At 34.5% G+C, this 16,644-nt stretch overlaps 2 protein-coding genes across 2 annotated transcripts in view; both read right to left on the bottom strand.

The window, feature by feature from the left end:
• Window positions 1-8,176, bottom strand: part of LOC116167465 (protein MLP1 homolog) — a 31,881-nt gene extending 23,705 nt beyond the window's left edge. Inside the window, exons 1-6 of the mRNA XM_031482829.1 lie at window positions 8,030-8,176; window positions 7,898-7,983; window positions 7,305-7,843; window positions 7,046-7,260; window positions 4,869-5,294; window positions 3,075-4,804 (exon numbers count right to left, since the gene is read on the bottom strand). Coding sequence (XP_031338689.1) covers window positions 3,075-4,804; window positions 4,869-5,294; window positions 7,046-7,260; window positions 7,305-7,843; window positions 7,898-7,983; window positions 8,030-8,068 — 3,035 coding nt within the window. The 5' untranslated portion in view covers window positions 8,069-8,176. The remainder of the gene's footprint in view (window positions 1-3,074; window positions 4,805-4,868; window positions 5,295-7,045; window positions 7,261-7,304; window positions 7,844-7,897; window positions 7,984-8,029) is intronic.
• A 4,791-nt stretch (window positions 8,177-12,967) lies between these two features.
• Window positions 12,968-14,529, bottom strand: LOC116167466 (transmembrane emp24 domain-containing protein 3). The gene is made up of 3 exons (XM_031482830.1): window positions 14,246-14,529; window positions 13,951-14,196; window positions 12,968-13,889 (listed from the first exon to the last, which is right to left on the bottom strand). The coding sequence occupies exons 1-3, from the start codon at window positions 14,393-14,395 to the stop codon at window positions 13,662-13,664; spliced, it is 624 nt and encodes a 207-aa protein (XP_031338690.1). The 5' UTR covers window positions 14,396-14,529; the 3' UTR covers window positions 12,968-13,661.
• Between the last annotated feature and the right edge of the window lie 2,115 nt (window positions 14,530-16,644).

The raw sequence follows: 16,644 nt of genomic DNA, 5'->3' as shown, positions 1-16,644 counted from the left end.
TATTGTTTACATTTTAATCTCATCTTTGATTTTATTTAACGTAGATTTCTGAGAATTTTATATCGCTTTTATTCTGTTATCATTGTAAACGCTTAATTTAATTGACAAGTGGATGTTATTTATCGCCTTTTCTTTGTATTTAAAAGATAGAAAATTCTATTTTTCCTAGTATTTTAATTTTGTGTTATCTCTTAATGTCGGTTAAAAATTGATTATAAAAATAACTTCTACCTCTAGTTTAACTTACGTTAGTGGGGAAATTTTCTGTTGTCAATTGCTTATCATTGGCTGTTTTAATTTGTAATTTTGGAAAAAGGGTTTCCACCTTAAATAGAACGGACGGAGAAGAGGAAGGGCTTTTTGCCAAGTTCAAAGCGGAACTACGTTTGTAGGAGATTTGAAATAAGCGTTTTGCGAGTTTGAAAGCAGATCCACATTTGCTGAAGTTTGAAGTTTTGTTTTGGGAGTTTTGAAGTTTGAATCGTCAGTTTTGTTGCCAGTCAGGGCAGTTTTTGAGTTGAGTGAAGATTGTTTATTTTCGCTTCGGCGAATTACCGCAGTAGTTTGGATTGTGTAGAGGCCAGCAGCATTGGAAGTTGGTGGAGTTTCCGTTTTACAGAGTGGCAAGCGGAGTTGCAGCCGTTTTGGAAGTTTGGACCTTCAGTAAAGTGCGTCACTAAGGTGTGGTCGGCGCCGACTTGAGTTTTTTTTGTGTAATTTTGAATTTTGTTGTTTTTTTTGTCTACCGTATTTGGGATTAGCAGTTTTGGACATGTACCGAATGTAAGTAAGATTAAGTTTTAATTTTAGTTTTTTTCTTTGTAATAATTGTTTGTTTACCTTGTTGTTTTTTTATTGTGTAACCATTAAAACTGAAATTTGTAATTCTCACATTAATTTCTGTGTTTGTCTTTCGAACGATTTCATTTCCTTTAATTTACTGTTTTCTTTGGATACTGGGCCAAGGTCCATTTTATTTAATCAAAATTCTTAAGATCGATTTGGAATTTAAGGTATTTGGTCTAACCCACTATCTGGTAGAAGTTAATGGTTTAACTGAGAAAAGAGTCGAATTCCTCCTCTGTGCTAGGGAGAAGTTTTGTTCCGAGGAAGATAAAAGTTTGAGCTAGCTAGGTTTGTTTAGGTGTTTTGTGTACGGTCTTTTTGGCCTCCGGACCCGTGCACACAGCATTTTTTAATTGGCGCCCAACGTGGGGCCACAGCAATATTTTGTTGAAATTTTAACCACAGATACTTCTGGTGAAGGCAAATATACCACATATAGTAAAAATCAATTGCGCGAACTGCGCAATGGCAACTTTCTTATTTATGGAGGTATTTCTTTGAAATGTTAACCAAGGTTGCTTTTAGTGTAAGCAAACCTATCGCATATTGTAAACATCAGATTAATGCGCGCATGCGCAGGATGCGCAATGTCAACTGTTATTTATCGAGATATCTTTTTGAAATTTTAACCACAGATGCTTCTGTTAAAGGCAAACTTAACTGATATTGCAAAAATTAGATGTGCGCATGCGCAGTCAGTGCCAACTTGTTTATTTATCAAGATATTTCGTTGAAATTTTAACCATGTATGCCTCTAGTAAAGAAAATCACAGCGCACATAAATTCTCTTTGTCAATTCGTAAGTTACCTTTTACAAACGTTTTCTAATTCTACCCTTAAATTTATTTGACAATTAACGACAATTTTAGCCCCGTTACTTAAATCATAAATGTCCCGTGATTCAATCATTTTTTTCATACCAGGTCTTAGTAAGCTCTATTTGATTTTCTACAATTGCTTACGTTAATTAACGATTTGCTTAAATCAGGAACGGAAAGCTTCAACCACCGCAAATTATATGAATGTTATTATATTTTCATTCTATCTATCATACATTAAATAATAAAACTCAATCTGCATACGTCGTCCTCACTGGTCAAAATTCGCTGCTCCGCAATAGAGAACGTCTGACGACAGTGTTACGGACATGGTATCGAATCTTTTCTCTACACAAACAAAAACCAGGTGCCAAATTCTTGATAGAACAGCCTCCTAGCTCAAACCAGATATTAAAAAAAAGATTAAATATTTACAAAAAGGCAAAATTTTAACGAAATCAAATTAAAAATTGAATAAAAAAAACTTAATTTTTTAACTTTACATTTTGGTAAGTTTTACACAGAAAAAGAAAGTCTCATACTCATACCAAAAAATTTGCGTTGCTATTTAAAAACGAGATGTTTCAGTACCGCAGCTACTTCGTAAGCCTCTAGGTGGCCCAGGGGCCGAGAGCTCATTGGAACAGACATATGACGGAAAATTGAGCACATAAGCGTTACCTCAATTTTGTTGTGTTATGCTAAAAATTGAAACTTTGCCACCCTGTATAATGAAAACGACGGCCTTTAGACCATGCATATATGTTTTTGCATTTTTTTTCCTATTTTGAGGGGTACTATCACCCCCTGAACTAATACCCTGTATACAGGACGTCCCATTTAACTTGAGAGTTGATTATTGCGCAAAGTAGCGTGGATATCAAAAAATTTATATAAGATATTCTTCATATGGAGGGGCCCATTTTATAAGGCTATGCACATTTTCACCGTAAAGGTCAAGTGTAGGGCAACCCAAATTTTTCAAATAGAAACCTTCATTGAATATTCTTAAATTCTTATTCTAATAATTAAATATAGTGAGAAACGTTTCTTCCCCACACTTACCAGTTTTTGAACACTCTCCCAAAGCGCGCTTTTTTGTTTGAGCTAGGAAGCCGTTCTGGCAAGAATTGGGCACATTTCTTCACATTTTTCGTGTCATATTTGATTTAGTATAAGTAAAATTTGTTTTTGCTCAAATTTAATTAAAGAAAATGTGCAAATTCGTTGCCTCAATACCCAAGAAATTAATTTCATGCATTTTTTTTCATGTTGTCGTTAATGTAGAAGTCTCTCTTTCAATTACAATATCAGATCGAAACAAAACCAGCATTGCCTCAGTTTTGAATGAATAATAAGGTGGACAAGATACATTATCATACAACCATTGAGAAAAATAAAAGCACTAACCTGAAATGTTCTCCATCAATTTCTAACTTTGCAATCTGGCTTTTGTATTCGTTAACCTGCGCATCTCTATCATCAACTTGAGTTCCTAACACAGCAATACGTTCTTCTCCCTCCTTGTGTTGACGCTGATAATATGCAAGCTGTTCGTTACTTTTAGCTAAACTATTGTGCAGTCTCTCGCTTTCTTTCTCTTGTAGTTCTAACTTTTGCAAAACACTTTCATATTGTACCTCAAGTTTCATGTATCCTTCTGTACAAATCTTAACTTCTTCGATTAAAGAGTCGCACCTTTCAGTTTTTTGCAAAAGCTGTTCAGTAAGCAGAGCTTCAGCGTTTTGTGCCTGTTTTAGTTTCCAATCCAGTGCAACTTTTGCTTCATCTAATGTAGAAATGTAGTGCGCCAAATTAATTTTAGTTAACTCAAAATCCCGCTCAATAGATTGTTTACAACATAGCGCATTTTGTAATTCTTTCTCGCTTGTTAAGTAATTTGTTTTCACATTGGCCAATTCTGCTTCTACACTTTTAATGTAGGTTTGGTAATGTTCAACTGAAGCTTCTAAAGTAGTCACTTGCTCAATATACTTCTCCTTTTTCGCCCTCTCGTCAAATATCATCCCATCAACTTCGTTTAAATTTTGTTTCAAAATGTCAACATCCTTTAGCAAATTCCCCTCCTTAAAAATATACATTTCTAACTCATTGCTCTTGTCATGTAGCTGATCGTGTAAACTGGACAATTCTTTTCTAAGTTGCATTTCATTTTGTATGTTACTTTGCAAAGTTAGCTCCATCTGGACAACCTGAGACTGAAAATCCGCCTTACTTTGTTCGGTAAGACTTAATGAAGTACTCAACTCTTGAATTATAGCTTTATATCTTTCCAGTTCACTTCTATTTTCTTGAAGCATCAACATTACATTATCGTAAGTAGATTGTAATTGGCTCATTTCAGTTTTTAGTACTTCCAGTTCGCCTACACTTGCCGACATTTCGTCAATTGTAAACTCTAATTGTGCGATCTTATCACTATTCTGCAAAATTTCATTTTTATAATTAAATATTTGTTTTTCCGCTTGCAGTAACTTATCGGACACTATTTCAGACTCTTTCTGATTTGTTATATTTTGCTCACTTAAACACGAAATCTCTGTTTTTTGTTCTGCAACTAACTGTTCAAGGTGTTCTAAAGCACTGGTATAAATTTCCAAATTTGACTTCTGACTCTCGTGTTCAGTTTGCAAATGTTTCAGTAGTGAAGTGAAGGTAGCTTCATAACTGTCTACGTGTAAAATGCTAACTCCAAATACAAATTCGTGAAGTTTTCGTAGATTGCAATCCACAGTCTCTTTTGTTTCAGATAATAAATCTTTTTGAACCTTCAACTCACCAATTGCTTTATTATAATCGATGCGTAATGAATCTAGTTCATTGTTGAGAGTGATATTGTGTTTTTCTATGACGGAACATTTGTTTTCTTTCTCTTGCAGTATTATTTGCAATCTGTCATAATCAGCTCTTAGTAATCGAATATTTTCATTTTGTGTGCTGTACTCTTTTGACAACGATTGTAATACTTCATTTACCTGTTCTATTTCATGGTCCTTACTCTCTATAGCAGTTTTTAGGGATGTGTTCACTTTTAGTACTTCTTCAAGTTTTGAACTATTACTGCTTAATTGGGATTGTATTTCTTGTAGCTTGCTCTTTGTTTCGTGAAGTAAATCAACCTAAAAGACAAATAAATTGGTTTGAAGGTATTGTACAGTAAGAAGACAGTCACAATGAAACTACCTTTTTCAGCAATTCTTCCTTTTCTGTATTAACCTGTTGATAATTAACAGTAATTTCTTCCATCTGTCCACGTAATTTTGAAATATCATTTTGGGTTTGTTGGAGTGAATTCTTGAGATCCACATTTTCCGTTAGTGCATCTTTCAACTGTACCTCGATTACATAACACGCAAGATTCTCTATGCAATTTTCGCGGGTATTACGATCACTATCAGTTGAGGACGTATCCAACTCTACACAACTTTCATTTGGTTCCTTACTTGTTCGTAATTCTTCGAGGAGATCACTTAATTCGGAACAGTGAGTATGAAGATCTTTTAATTCGTCTTCCTGTCGCTCATGCTTTTCTAATATTTGGTCATAATTATTTTCAGATAGTATTGCTCTCTTCTGCCATTCCAGACACTGCGCCTCTAATTTGGTCACCTGTAAACATTAAAATATTGTCACTAAAATATCCATAACAAGGCGTTTTAACTGCAAAATAAATAAATAAAAAAATTCGATATGAATGCCGGAAGTGGATACTGACAAAGGGAATATGGTAGCCCCTGACAAGATTTTATTGATGGTGGAGTCAACACTGGCTATTAAAACACTGATCCGCCACACAAAAATGCGCTGAAGTCCCTTCGATCTCACACGCGGACTTACTACTATTTGACCTTCGATTTGACCTTCATCTGAAAATATATCGGAGTAGGTACATGCTTTGTTTACTATTTGGTCCGTATATCGCCTGTATGAGAAAAATAACAAGACCAGAAATAAATTGACTTTATTGCTGAATTTTGTATGAAATTATGAGAAATACAACTGAACATGAACTAATTCGCATATCATTAGAAAAAATCTTCTTTCGATTGGTGCAATTATAAACCCTCTTAAGTTAACACGGGGAGGAATAATCTGCAAAAAACATTTTTCCCATGTTAATTGCCTATGTTTGGTTTTGTAATATTAACCATTCACCCGGTATGTGAAAGGGAAGAGGCCTCAATTCAAAATTTAATCGCCGGCGTGATTTAGTTTCTCTTGAAAGTGTAAATTCAAAAAATGGTCAAATTTTGAGGAAAAGAGGTATAACAGCGAAATGCTTCAAGTTTAAGGGTATGCTATGTTACATTGTTACATAAATAATAAGTACCTAGTGTAGTATTAGCTTTGAATCAAGTGCTACTATCATTACTGGATCTTCAGAGACAACATCATTAAGTAGAAATTTCAAAAAAATGTTTCCAAAAGACATTCCTATTATGTAGAAATAGTATATTACGTAACGAGTGTTGAAAGCAATACTTTTCACACGAGATGTGAAGTTTGCCATACGAGGCGAAGCCGAGTGTGGCAATCACACGAGTGTGAAAAGTGGCTTTCAAACGAGTCATGTACACTATTTTTCCTACGACTCTCCATACAACCAAAAATCTACTTACATAATGAAACAAAAGTTGTTTTATTTCGAACCAACTACTAAAACTATCTAAAAATACGAAATAGATTCAATTTCTCTTTAACGAACTATTGTTATAATTACTTTAGCAAAGACTAAAGAGGTAGGTACTTGTCGTTTGGAGCTTCTGCAAGAAATTTACTAATATTATTAGACGTACGCTACTTTTCATATCGGCCGCAATTTAGTTGGTAGTAATTCGAGTGTAGTGGATTTTGCCTCTTCCCTGATGTTGGGTGGAGTACACTCTACATCCATGGAAGAATCACTTTTCGCCATTAAAAATAAGTAAGGAATTCAATGTGTAGCACAAGGGAATAAACTCAAGAATAAACTAATCGCAATTTTAGAGTTTGACGTACGCCTACTACGTTGATGTTACAAAAAGATTAGACTACTACGAAAGCAAAACGTAACATGCGATTTGCTTTCTACTATATGGTCAATCTTATGAGAAAGCAAATCACACGGGTGCGTTTTGTTTTCCGTTACATTTTGCCATAAGTGAGCGAAATTGTCAATTTTCAAGTAAACATAATTGTACGACATATGTCATTTTCAATGAAAGTCGTAGGAAAATGTTCTTTTCAGTCCCTCTAACACTTTTTTACAGACTATATTACACATTACATTGGATAAATTCATTAATAAGGATACTATACAAAAACTGCCCTACGATTGGGTGGCCTTTTCAGATTACAATTAGGTAGTGGTATGCACTTACCTTCTTTAACATCTCGTCTCTTTCATTGTGCAACAGTTCCTGCTCTGATTGAAGTTGAGAAATATACAGTTCCAGATTATTTATGTCACTCCGATACCTTTGCTGTAGTTCTTTCCAATCTAGATTACTACTATCAGAAAGTGATTTATTCTCCAACTCCATTAATTCATTTCTCAATTTGGAAATTTCAGCTGCCTTGATGGATACCTGCTGTGCTATATAAAAAAGTCAAATCAATCGAGCAATTTGAAATACTTACAGAGCTTCTTGTTGCATTCCTTTTGTATTGCGAGTTCGTCTTGTAAATCAAATTTTTCTAAGCGCTCTAGGTCAACTTCTACTTGTAACTTGTTTATCTCTTTATCTTTCTCTCGCAACCGGGACAATTTTGGTAAGGGTGTGTGTAATAACTGTTGTAAAGGGCTACCGTGAAATGAATACTCTGAAGACAGTGTACGTGGATTTGATTTGAATTGTCTAATGTTTATACTTTCTTCAATAATTTTAAACAATTTTTCTTTATTGATGTCACTATGTACATTTTCTAAATAGTATTTAATAGAAATTTGTGTAGCCTTAGACAACTGATAGCATAATGGTGAAGTGAGCACGTCCCGCCTGTCATGAATACATGAAAAGTGAAGTAACAAAGAGGATATCATCATAAGATCATTTTGTGATATTTTTTCTAAATCAGTATCATTTTCACAATCTAAAATCAAGTTCGGGTACTGCTTGTTCAAGAAATAAATGATCGATGAGAGATAAATTGTTGAAGCAGGACTTTCAAATGTGGTACTAAACACAGAAGGGAAATAAATAAGAATAAAATAGTGAAGATGTGAAACTTACAGAAGCTGGCATAAGTTGCTCAAAAACAACCCATCCTTTAAATCGTCCAAATTACTTACAGTTGTTGATATTTTTAAACAGTTAACCTGCAACTATATAATTAGTTTTTAGAAAGCGTAATTAAACTCATACCCATTCAACGATAATATTTTCCCAACGTTCTAAGCCCATTTTATAATAAGTAGTAATGTTTAACCGTCAAACATAAGAAACCGTCAAAACAGCTAACGGATTTTTATTTGAAACGAATGGAACCGGTAGATACAAGTCATTCAGTTCAACGGAACTACTCTGCTGTACCATAACTACCTTTACGAGATTTCGAGGCATGTATACAACAATCTTGAATCTATAATATACTGGGTGCCCGAAAAGTGCAGTGACTGGAAGCAAAATTCATTCTATGTATTAATATTTATAAGTACAGACAACCGTTTTATGGTAGGTGCATACAATCATTATCATATTAGTTTATTAAGAAATACCCAATAGAAACATACGTTTATTGTGCGTTGCTAACCAATACGACACCATATATTTGTTTCTATTTTTCTAATCATCTACTAATGATAATGATTGTATAAATCCACCATTACTGATTTAACATTTTAAATGAAACACCGCAGTATCATCTTTTTATAAGCTTCGTTATTAGAGGATTTGACAACGCTGCATTTTCGCAGTAGGTATAATCGTCTCATGAAAACTACTTTCGCACGTCATTCCATTGTATTTATAAACGAATTGTTATAAATACAATGGTCGTTCACAGAACAGTAACGTCATTCTTTTTTTGGGTATGACGCGAGATCCTTATTACATTAGGTTATGCGTAGTATCCAAGGACCCGGACTAAAATGAAATATCGGTTCCGGTTCTGTTTATATTTAAGCGAAAATCTTATAACGGTTCAGGGTCCGGTTTCGGTTCTAAAAAAAGTAAAGTTTCGGCTCGGCACATTTTTTTCGGTCCATAACGGTTCTTTTCGGTTCTAGTCTTTTAGAAAATATGGCATTCAAAGCATTTATTATAACAACGTAACTTGTTAATTAATAGGTGTGAAAAAGAAGTAAAAAGTCATGAATACCAAAATGTGACGTATCATCAATGTAGCTAATTTACAGCGACATGGGGAATAAAGAAGAGGGAAATGCGTATTTAAATTTGGCAATCATAGGGTTAATATTTTATCAATTTTCAGGACGTGTTTGCCGACGCGTCCTTCACCTTCCAATAACCTGTTAAGCACCGTAAAAAACCGAAAAAAATAACAAGGATTCCGGTTCTCAATAAGTTTCCATTTATGACGGAATAACGGTTTCGGTTCGGTCCTGAAAAATACCGGTTTCGGTTTTTTTTCGGTCCGGTCCGTGTCCCTGAGTATAACCTTATAACTTCGTCCTGGCAGTCTCATCCGTCCGTACTGTCTCTCCGTCCATGATTACGATAAAACTTGTAGTCGGTATATATCGAAGATGTGCACCTCCTATTTTGAGCGCGATCACATTACTCGCATGGGGCCAGGAAAAAGAAGCAAAAGGTCATCGTGTTTCATTCCTCCGACATCTTCGGCTATAGGAACGCTAGGGCGGGCGGGCTGCTCAAGCATGCCAGAGCCTCTTCAGCCAGAGAACAGGAATGTAAGAATGATAGGTAAAATTAGGGATGTGAACGGAAGGAATGGAGGTGAGATGCTGAAAGGGAACAGGGAAGGGAGTACTGCTCCAGCATTATGCGAAGCTACGTTACGTATGTCTGAGGAAAACACCCTGACAAACCCCCAGACTAAGCAGTCGGAAGCAGGATTCGAACCCACAACCTCCCGAACAGCAATCGGCGGTGAGTGTACCCACTGCGCCACCCGCCTCGGTATGGCGGTCAAAGCACTGAAAGTATATATGTAGTTTACTTATACTGGAACGCGCACTGTTTTCACCAAACTACAGCTTTCTGCTTTAATGGCCTTTTGCAGAGACAAATTTAAGCTGAGCTTAGTTTAAACGCGTAGCTTAACAATGACAATCATTATTGCCGTATATTGCGACAATGGTTGTGATGGATTTAAGCTATACATATCGATCGATTTATCGATAAGTCTGTTCAGTCCGATAATTATCGATTCATCGTTAATCGATAACTGTAGATAATTATCGATAACATTTATAATTATCGATAACTTATGAAAATAATCAATAATGATTGTTAGCTGTCCATAATAATCGATTATTATTGCCACTTCGAAAATTCTCCATCTGTGATACTGATAATAAATTATGGATTAATATACTCGTAAATAAGTAGCGATAATTATCGTAGGTAATTGCACAAGTGCATCAAAATTACCGATAATTTTTTTGAAAGCATGTTGTCTAAAAACTGCATGAGTTTATTTTCATATTTTGGCGAAAGAGCCCGACACCGAAGGTGGAGTTGCCAGTTGCCATGGATATGGACAGTGCAATTATCGCAGGGCTCTATCGCTTTCTACAGTGCAATTATCGCTGTAATTGAGCGATAATTGCACACCTCATATGGCATTTATGACATATGAGGGTAAATATTCAAGAGAATACTTTTTCATAAATTTTATCGATATAAATATATTCTCAATGGGTATATTACATCATCCATGCGTACGCACTCGCTAACATTTTTGCTATTTTGGTATTTTGAGAGCTAATTTAAATAGAAACAGGATCTTTTGAAAAATATTAAAACAACTGTATGTAAGTATGCTGAAGTTTTCTTAAATCAAAGGTGAGCAAGTGGACGATAATCCTCAAAAATTAGTAGAGGAAGTAGATTGTAAATTGTGATCATGGCAACTCCCCACAATATTGCGCTCTTCCTTGATCGCTTTTGTTTCAAGTAATTAGTAAAGTGACATAAACACTGAAAATTGACTTCTTAAGTTTATGTCGTTAAAAATTCTATCGATAATTATCTATCTTCTTAGTTGAGTTGTGAGGTTCATCGATAGATTATCGGTAATTATAGATTTATCGACCAATTCAAAATTTTCGATAAATTATTGATTAGTCGACCTTTTTTAAATTTATCGACTATCTATTAATCGATAAGTTATCGATTATCGATAATTTTTTTTTCTTTAGCGACCGGCGATTAATCGGTGTTATCGAAAATTTTAAAGGATTGGTCGATAAATCTATAATTACTGATAATCTATCGATTAATCTCACCACTCAACTAAGAAGATAGATAATTATCGACAGAGAATCGATGTTATCGATTAATGGTTTTTTTTGCACGGCACATGCGTAATACGACACGAGGCTAATTCTGACGCAGCTTAAAAATAAAAACGGTAGACACTTCGAGATAGCTTTGTGCTGCATTTAAATGTTTTATTATTAATTCCGAGGTAATCTGAAATAATAATATATTTTTGGTTTAATACTTGATATCCGTAATCAAATTCGTAATTTACTCACTAACAAAAAATTCTAGTTCAGATTGCATTAACTCTCTTAGTTTTTTATTTTTAAAAGATTAAGCACTGGACTCAAAGATAATGTCACTTTTACATTTATTTATGTACCTACTTACGTAGTTTTTTTGCATTTTCCCTTGAGAAGACGAGTGATAGTCGATATAAAAGAAACGGTTGAAAAGCTTATGGGCAGAACGCGCATGCACAGATGGTATCTACGGCAATTTTTTTCAACGTGAACCATGGTGTACGTGATAGTAGACGTGAACTGATATCAACTACACCTTTTCCACTTTTATTCGAGAAGTTGTAAATTGTATTTGAGAATTGTTACTTGTATTTGAGAAAACGTCAAAGTAGATGAGAATAGTCAGTTGGATTTGAGAAAACATCAAATGTATTTGAGAATAGTCAATTATTGTATTTGAGAAAGTATCATTTAATTTTATTGTATTTCAGAATGTAATATTATTCCTAATGAATTATAATTAAGAATCCAATTTTTATAATTCCGCTACTGTATGTAGTCCCGCCACAGCAGCAGCAGCATCAGGCTATGTTATACATGTGATTTTGTTATTGATTCTCAAATACTTAATTTTACCATTTCTTGAATACAATTTACTACTCTCAAATTCATTTGATGCCTTCTCAAATACAAATCACTATTCTGAACTACATTTGTTGTTTTCTCAAATACATTTTACTATTCTCAAATACAATTGATACTTTCTCAAATTAACTTGATAGTTTCTCGAATAAAAGTGGAAAAGGTGTAGATTCAAAAAAATAAAGAAGAGACAAAATGGTTTATTGTCACAATTGAATTAAGCACAATTAATTGTCACATTACTTGTAAAATCAATATTTCATTTTATTATTGAGGTACCCATTAAAGTTGCGTTCATTTATCGTTATTGAGTAACCTTTATCTTAATACATACATAAATAATATGTTTTTTTTGTTTATAAAATAAAATAAAATATATAAATTACGACTTTTTTTGTAACTGCATTTGATTATGAAGGCTCTTGTAATAAGATGTAAAATCTTTATACAATAAATTATTATTATTAAGCACAAAAATATTATTACCGCACTAAAGATGCCAAAATCGATACTTATACACCAAAAGGAATAAACCCGATTGCTCGATGTTCATGTGGTACCTCATGCTTTTTTGTGCCAAATATGTTTCTACCCATAATACGTTACAACGGCAATATAGACATAGGTTACATTTGCACTATTCCAGTTTTGTCTGGTCATGCATAAATACCAAGAATACGTAAATGTACAATTCTTTTTTTTTAAAAGATAACAATTTATTCAAATTTAATCTTTAAAAAAACCAAAATCTCCTTTTTCTTCAAAACGTAATCCTGTTGGCAAACGACCCTTGGGCAAAATTGCATAATAAACAATAATTAACCAGAAGAACATTTTTAAGATCGCTATTTTAAACTGCCTCTTCAACTTAGAAAAACAATAAGAAACTCTCAACCCTTTCGTTTTAGGGTCTTTGGACTGATAATATATATGTATATCATGTAGGTAATTATTAAATGGCGAGTTAAATGGTAATGTCTTTAATTAGAAAAATTAAAGACTGAAGGGGTTTTAATGTCTTCATTAAAGTACAGTTTTATACACGCTAGAAATTAATAACAGCCTATAAAACTTCATTTTGTACATCTGTATATTTAAATTGAACCTATTAAAGATAAATACTGTTTTTGAATCAAAGACATCTTTGCTATACAAATAAAATTGATAAAGGCAAGATTGGAAATGCAATTTAGAGAACATTCGTGTTACCGATGAAATGATGTAGTTGCATTTCCAAATGCACATGAAACGGTTCCACACATCAATAATTCATAAATTAAAACAAACCAGATAACTTTATACGAGACCATTTTAAGTAGACCATTAATTATATTGATATATCAGCATTTTAATTACACTTACCTGCTTCCTTAGTGCTAAAAATGATTTTGCCTAATGAATTCTGATGTAACAATAATTTATCTTATCTTTACAATAGGAAGAAAAATACGGAATGAGATTAAGTAAGCGGATTTCAGGACTTAATCGTAATGCAAACATTTCATCAAGGTATTTTATCTACACCTTCAAAGAAAAATTTACATTAAACGTTAAAAACAATACGTATGCTTTTAAAAGGTATAACTATTTAGTTTTCCATAATCAATGTTCTACTTCGACTTAAACTAAGATAATAACAATACATAACGGAAGTCAATTAACAAAAAGTAGCCTAAAGGTAATATTGTATTACCTATTCCTGATCATTTCACACCAAACGGTTTCTTGTCAGTAAAGAAATTTTTGAGAATGAAAACTTGTCCAAAACCAATTACTAACACGGCTAACGACTCTAAGATTGACCACCACAACACTCTCTCATTAAGATCTTCTGCACGTTTTCTTCCTTGTGTTTCCCTTAGTCTATGATGGGTTTGAAAATCTATTATAGAATTTAAAGATTTATGAATGTCTTGCGCCGATGTCTCCATCTAAAAAGATGATATAGGGTATAAATGTCAAGTTGACCGAGGAACACACACACACACATACCTGGGTCATGACAGTAACGTGTTCACCAATACCAGGCAAGGGCTGTTCGTCGCCCACTTGGAGATCAAAATAAACAAGTTTGTGCGAGAATGTCGAAAACTCATTACTAAAGCAGACTATGTAAACCCCTGTATGTTCAGTAGTAAATGTATGTGAATCGAACTGCATCTTTATTTGTTTGTAAATGACTTGCTTCTTCGGATCTTCAACGGTAACATCGACATCATACTGACCGCCCGTTACAACCTAAATGCACTGTTTAGACATATTAAATATTACGTAATTACTTATTTACCTGGAATTCAACAGTTACCGACGTATTTTTCTTTATTTCTTCGTGAAAGCATTCCTTAGCACTATCTGGCAGTTCAAAGGTTAATTCTGTACCTGTAGTAAACTTGAAATATATAGAGAAAAGAGCAAGCAGAGAAAACCAATAATCCATGATGGCAATATTTCTATTTCATTTGCAGTTATAATTTATTAAAATAGTTACGTGTTACATTTAAAGTTATAACCGCATAATTTGATTATTTGCTACAACAAACGTGGCCGGAAACACAGTCAAAATTGCGACGTTGCCACTCATTAGTCATTATCGGTAACGCCAGAACATTCTAAACGTATAATCGTAGTGATCTCGAAACGGTCTGCCGCGCGGGCACGGGGCAACCGCTGGCGGTCCGCCGCATTGAATTGTTTAATGCTTTTCTTATGAAGCATGTCACACAGGACACGGTAGACCGCAGGCGCTTTCTTTCGGTGATCCAAACGCGTTTGGATTGTCAAATCACGTTCTTTCGAAGTGTGATCTTATGATCATGATTGCTAAAATCGTGAACAAAGTGAACATAAAAGTTTTATGATCACGAATTCCTAACCTATAAATGCAAGGATATTTTTGCTCAAATGTTAGGTTAGTCAATATTTGTAACTGAAGAAGGGCATAATCGTGCAAGTACTTCCACTTGTATTTAAATTATTTTCACAATCCAAACAAAAAATAGGTAATTCGAATGCAAATGTGTACTACGCAAACTTAACCATATTTTGACTTAAATTCGCGCGTTCTTTCATAAAACGTGATCCTACGAATCACGATTTTGAAATCATGATTGCTCAGCAGCCGAAAGAAAACGCCTCGCTTGTCCACTCGCGATCCGTCGCGCGGGCAGATTTGGATCGCCTCGCCAACAGTTTATGGCGGTCTATCGCGCGCGGTGTCCAATCAGAAACGAGATATCAGAGTGGTACACTCAGGAGGCAGTAAAAGTGTTTAGTCTGTCTGCAAGCTACAGTCGCCGAGCTGTCTTCGTTGTTGATTAATCTTGTGCACCCAGCAGCGCCTTCGCGGTTCACTATCAAGGGTAGCTGCGAGCAACAGTAATTCCTTGTCAGAGGAAGAACTTTCATATTCATTCATGCTTACTAAGCAACTAACGAGACTATACTAATCAAATTTTGTTGCGAACCGCGGCATGGACCGCATCCTGTGTGACATAACCGCGCGGCTGATCACAAGCGATTGCCCGCGGCGAGCAGACCGCGTTCAGTGTGGCGACCCCTTAAAGCAGAGACTTGCTATAACTAGACTGCGCTTAACATATCTAAGGTGTTGTCGACACAGTATGCAACACACAATGCACCGCGGGGCAAAAATCGCTGAGATGATATGCAATACAATGAAATAAGCCATTTTAGTCTTTAGATGTTCCGTTCATTAATCATTCTCGTGATTAGCTCGAATTAGTGAACAGATAAATTTCTGTTGAGAATAAACCAATAAACTTAGGTTAACTTGTGCCTATCAACATGTACTCTGTCCATAAATTTTTAAATAATATGCTGATTTTCAACGGATAAAAGTTTAAAGGGCCAATGGATCAGAGCCATTCGAAGAGAAAAATTTACTCCCACCATAGTGCATTTGCGGGGAATGAAGCCAATTTTAGAAAGATACCTACGAAGGTGTTAAAAAATAATGCAATACCGAGCGTTTTCGACTTTCCCATTCACTTAAAATAACGTAGAACTATTATTCGACATCCTTTACTAGCAAGACAACGGCAATACCTATTTGCCTATTAGGTGTAGACGTAACTAAGTACTTACTGGTAGGTACTAAGTATATTTCAGGTTTTGTTACAAGAAAAATAGCTAAGTCTGTTAAATGTTCCATATGTGCAAATGCGATATTCGCATCAGAGAGTCATTCAAAGCTTTTAACTAGAAAAAATCGTGGAGGATTGTTGCACGTTCAAGCGATGCATTAAAAATTTGCCAACTTGCTGAAAATGTGTTCAGGTTTTTCATTCAATCCACACCACACCGCGTTGTAAACAAAATGGTTATTAGCAGTCTAAGAAAAATAAATAACAGTTACAGCCCATTTGGGTTTTTGGATAGGCATATATTGAAACAAAATCCGCTAAATAATCATATCTTACTACTTATATCTTTAGTTTTAAGAGTATATTTTCCCATACGTGTTCACCACCAAAATACACATATAAATCAAATTAGGACTAGAGTAAGGCAGTTATATACCATTTAGTTCAAATAAAATACCAACAAATTCGATTAAATAGTTAACAGCTATATGTTATATTTTTGCTACTAAAATTTAGAATAAACATGGCTAAAGCAAGCTGCAGAACGTACGTCTGCCCCGCGATGAACAGTTGGTTGCCTATC

The sequence above is a fragment of the Photinus pyralis genome, unplaced genomic scaffold, assembly GCF_008802855.1.
Source record: "Photinus pyralis isolate 1611_PpyrPB1 unplaced genomic scaffold, Ppyr1.3 Ppyr1.4_LG3b, whole genome shotgun sequence".
In the NCBI taxonomy this organism is placed as follows: domain Eukaryota; kingdom Metazoa; phylum Arthropoda; class Insecta; order Coleoptera; family Lampyridae; genus Photinus; species Photinus pyralis.
The sequence above is the reverse complement of the archived record's forward strand: the minus strand, read 5'-3'. Positions and strand labels throughout refer to the sequence as shown.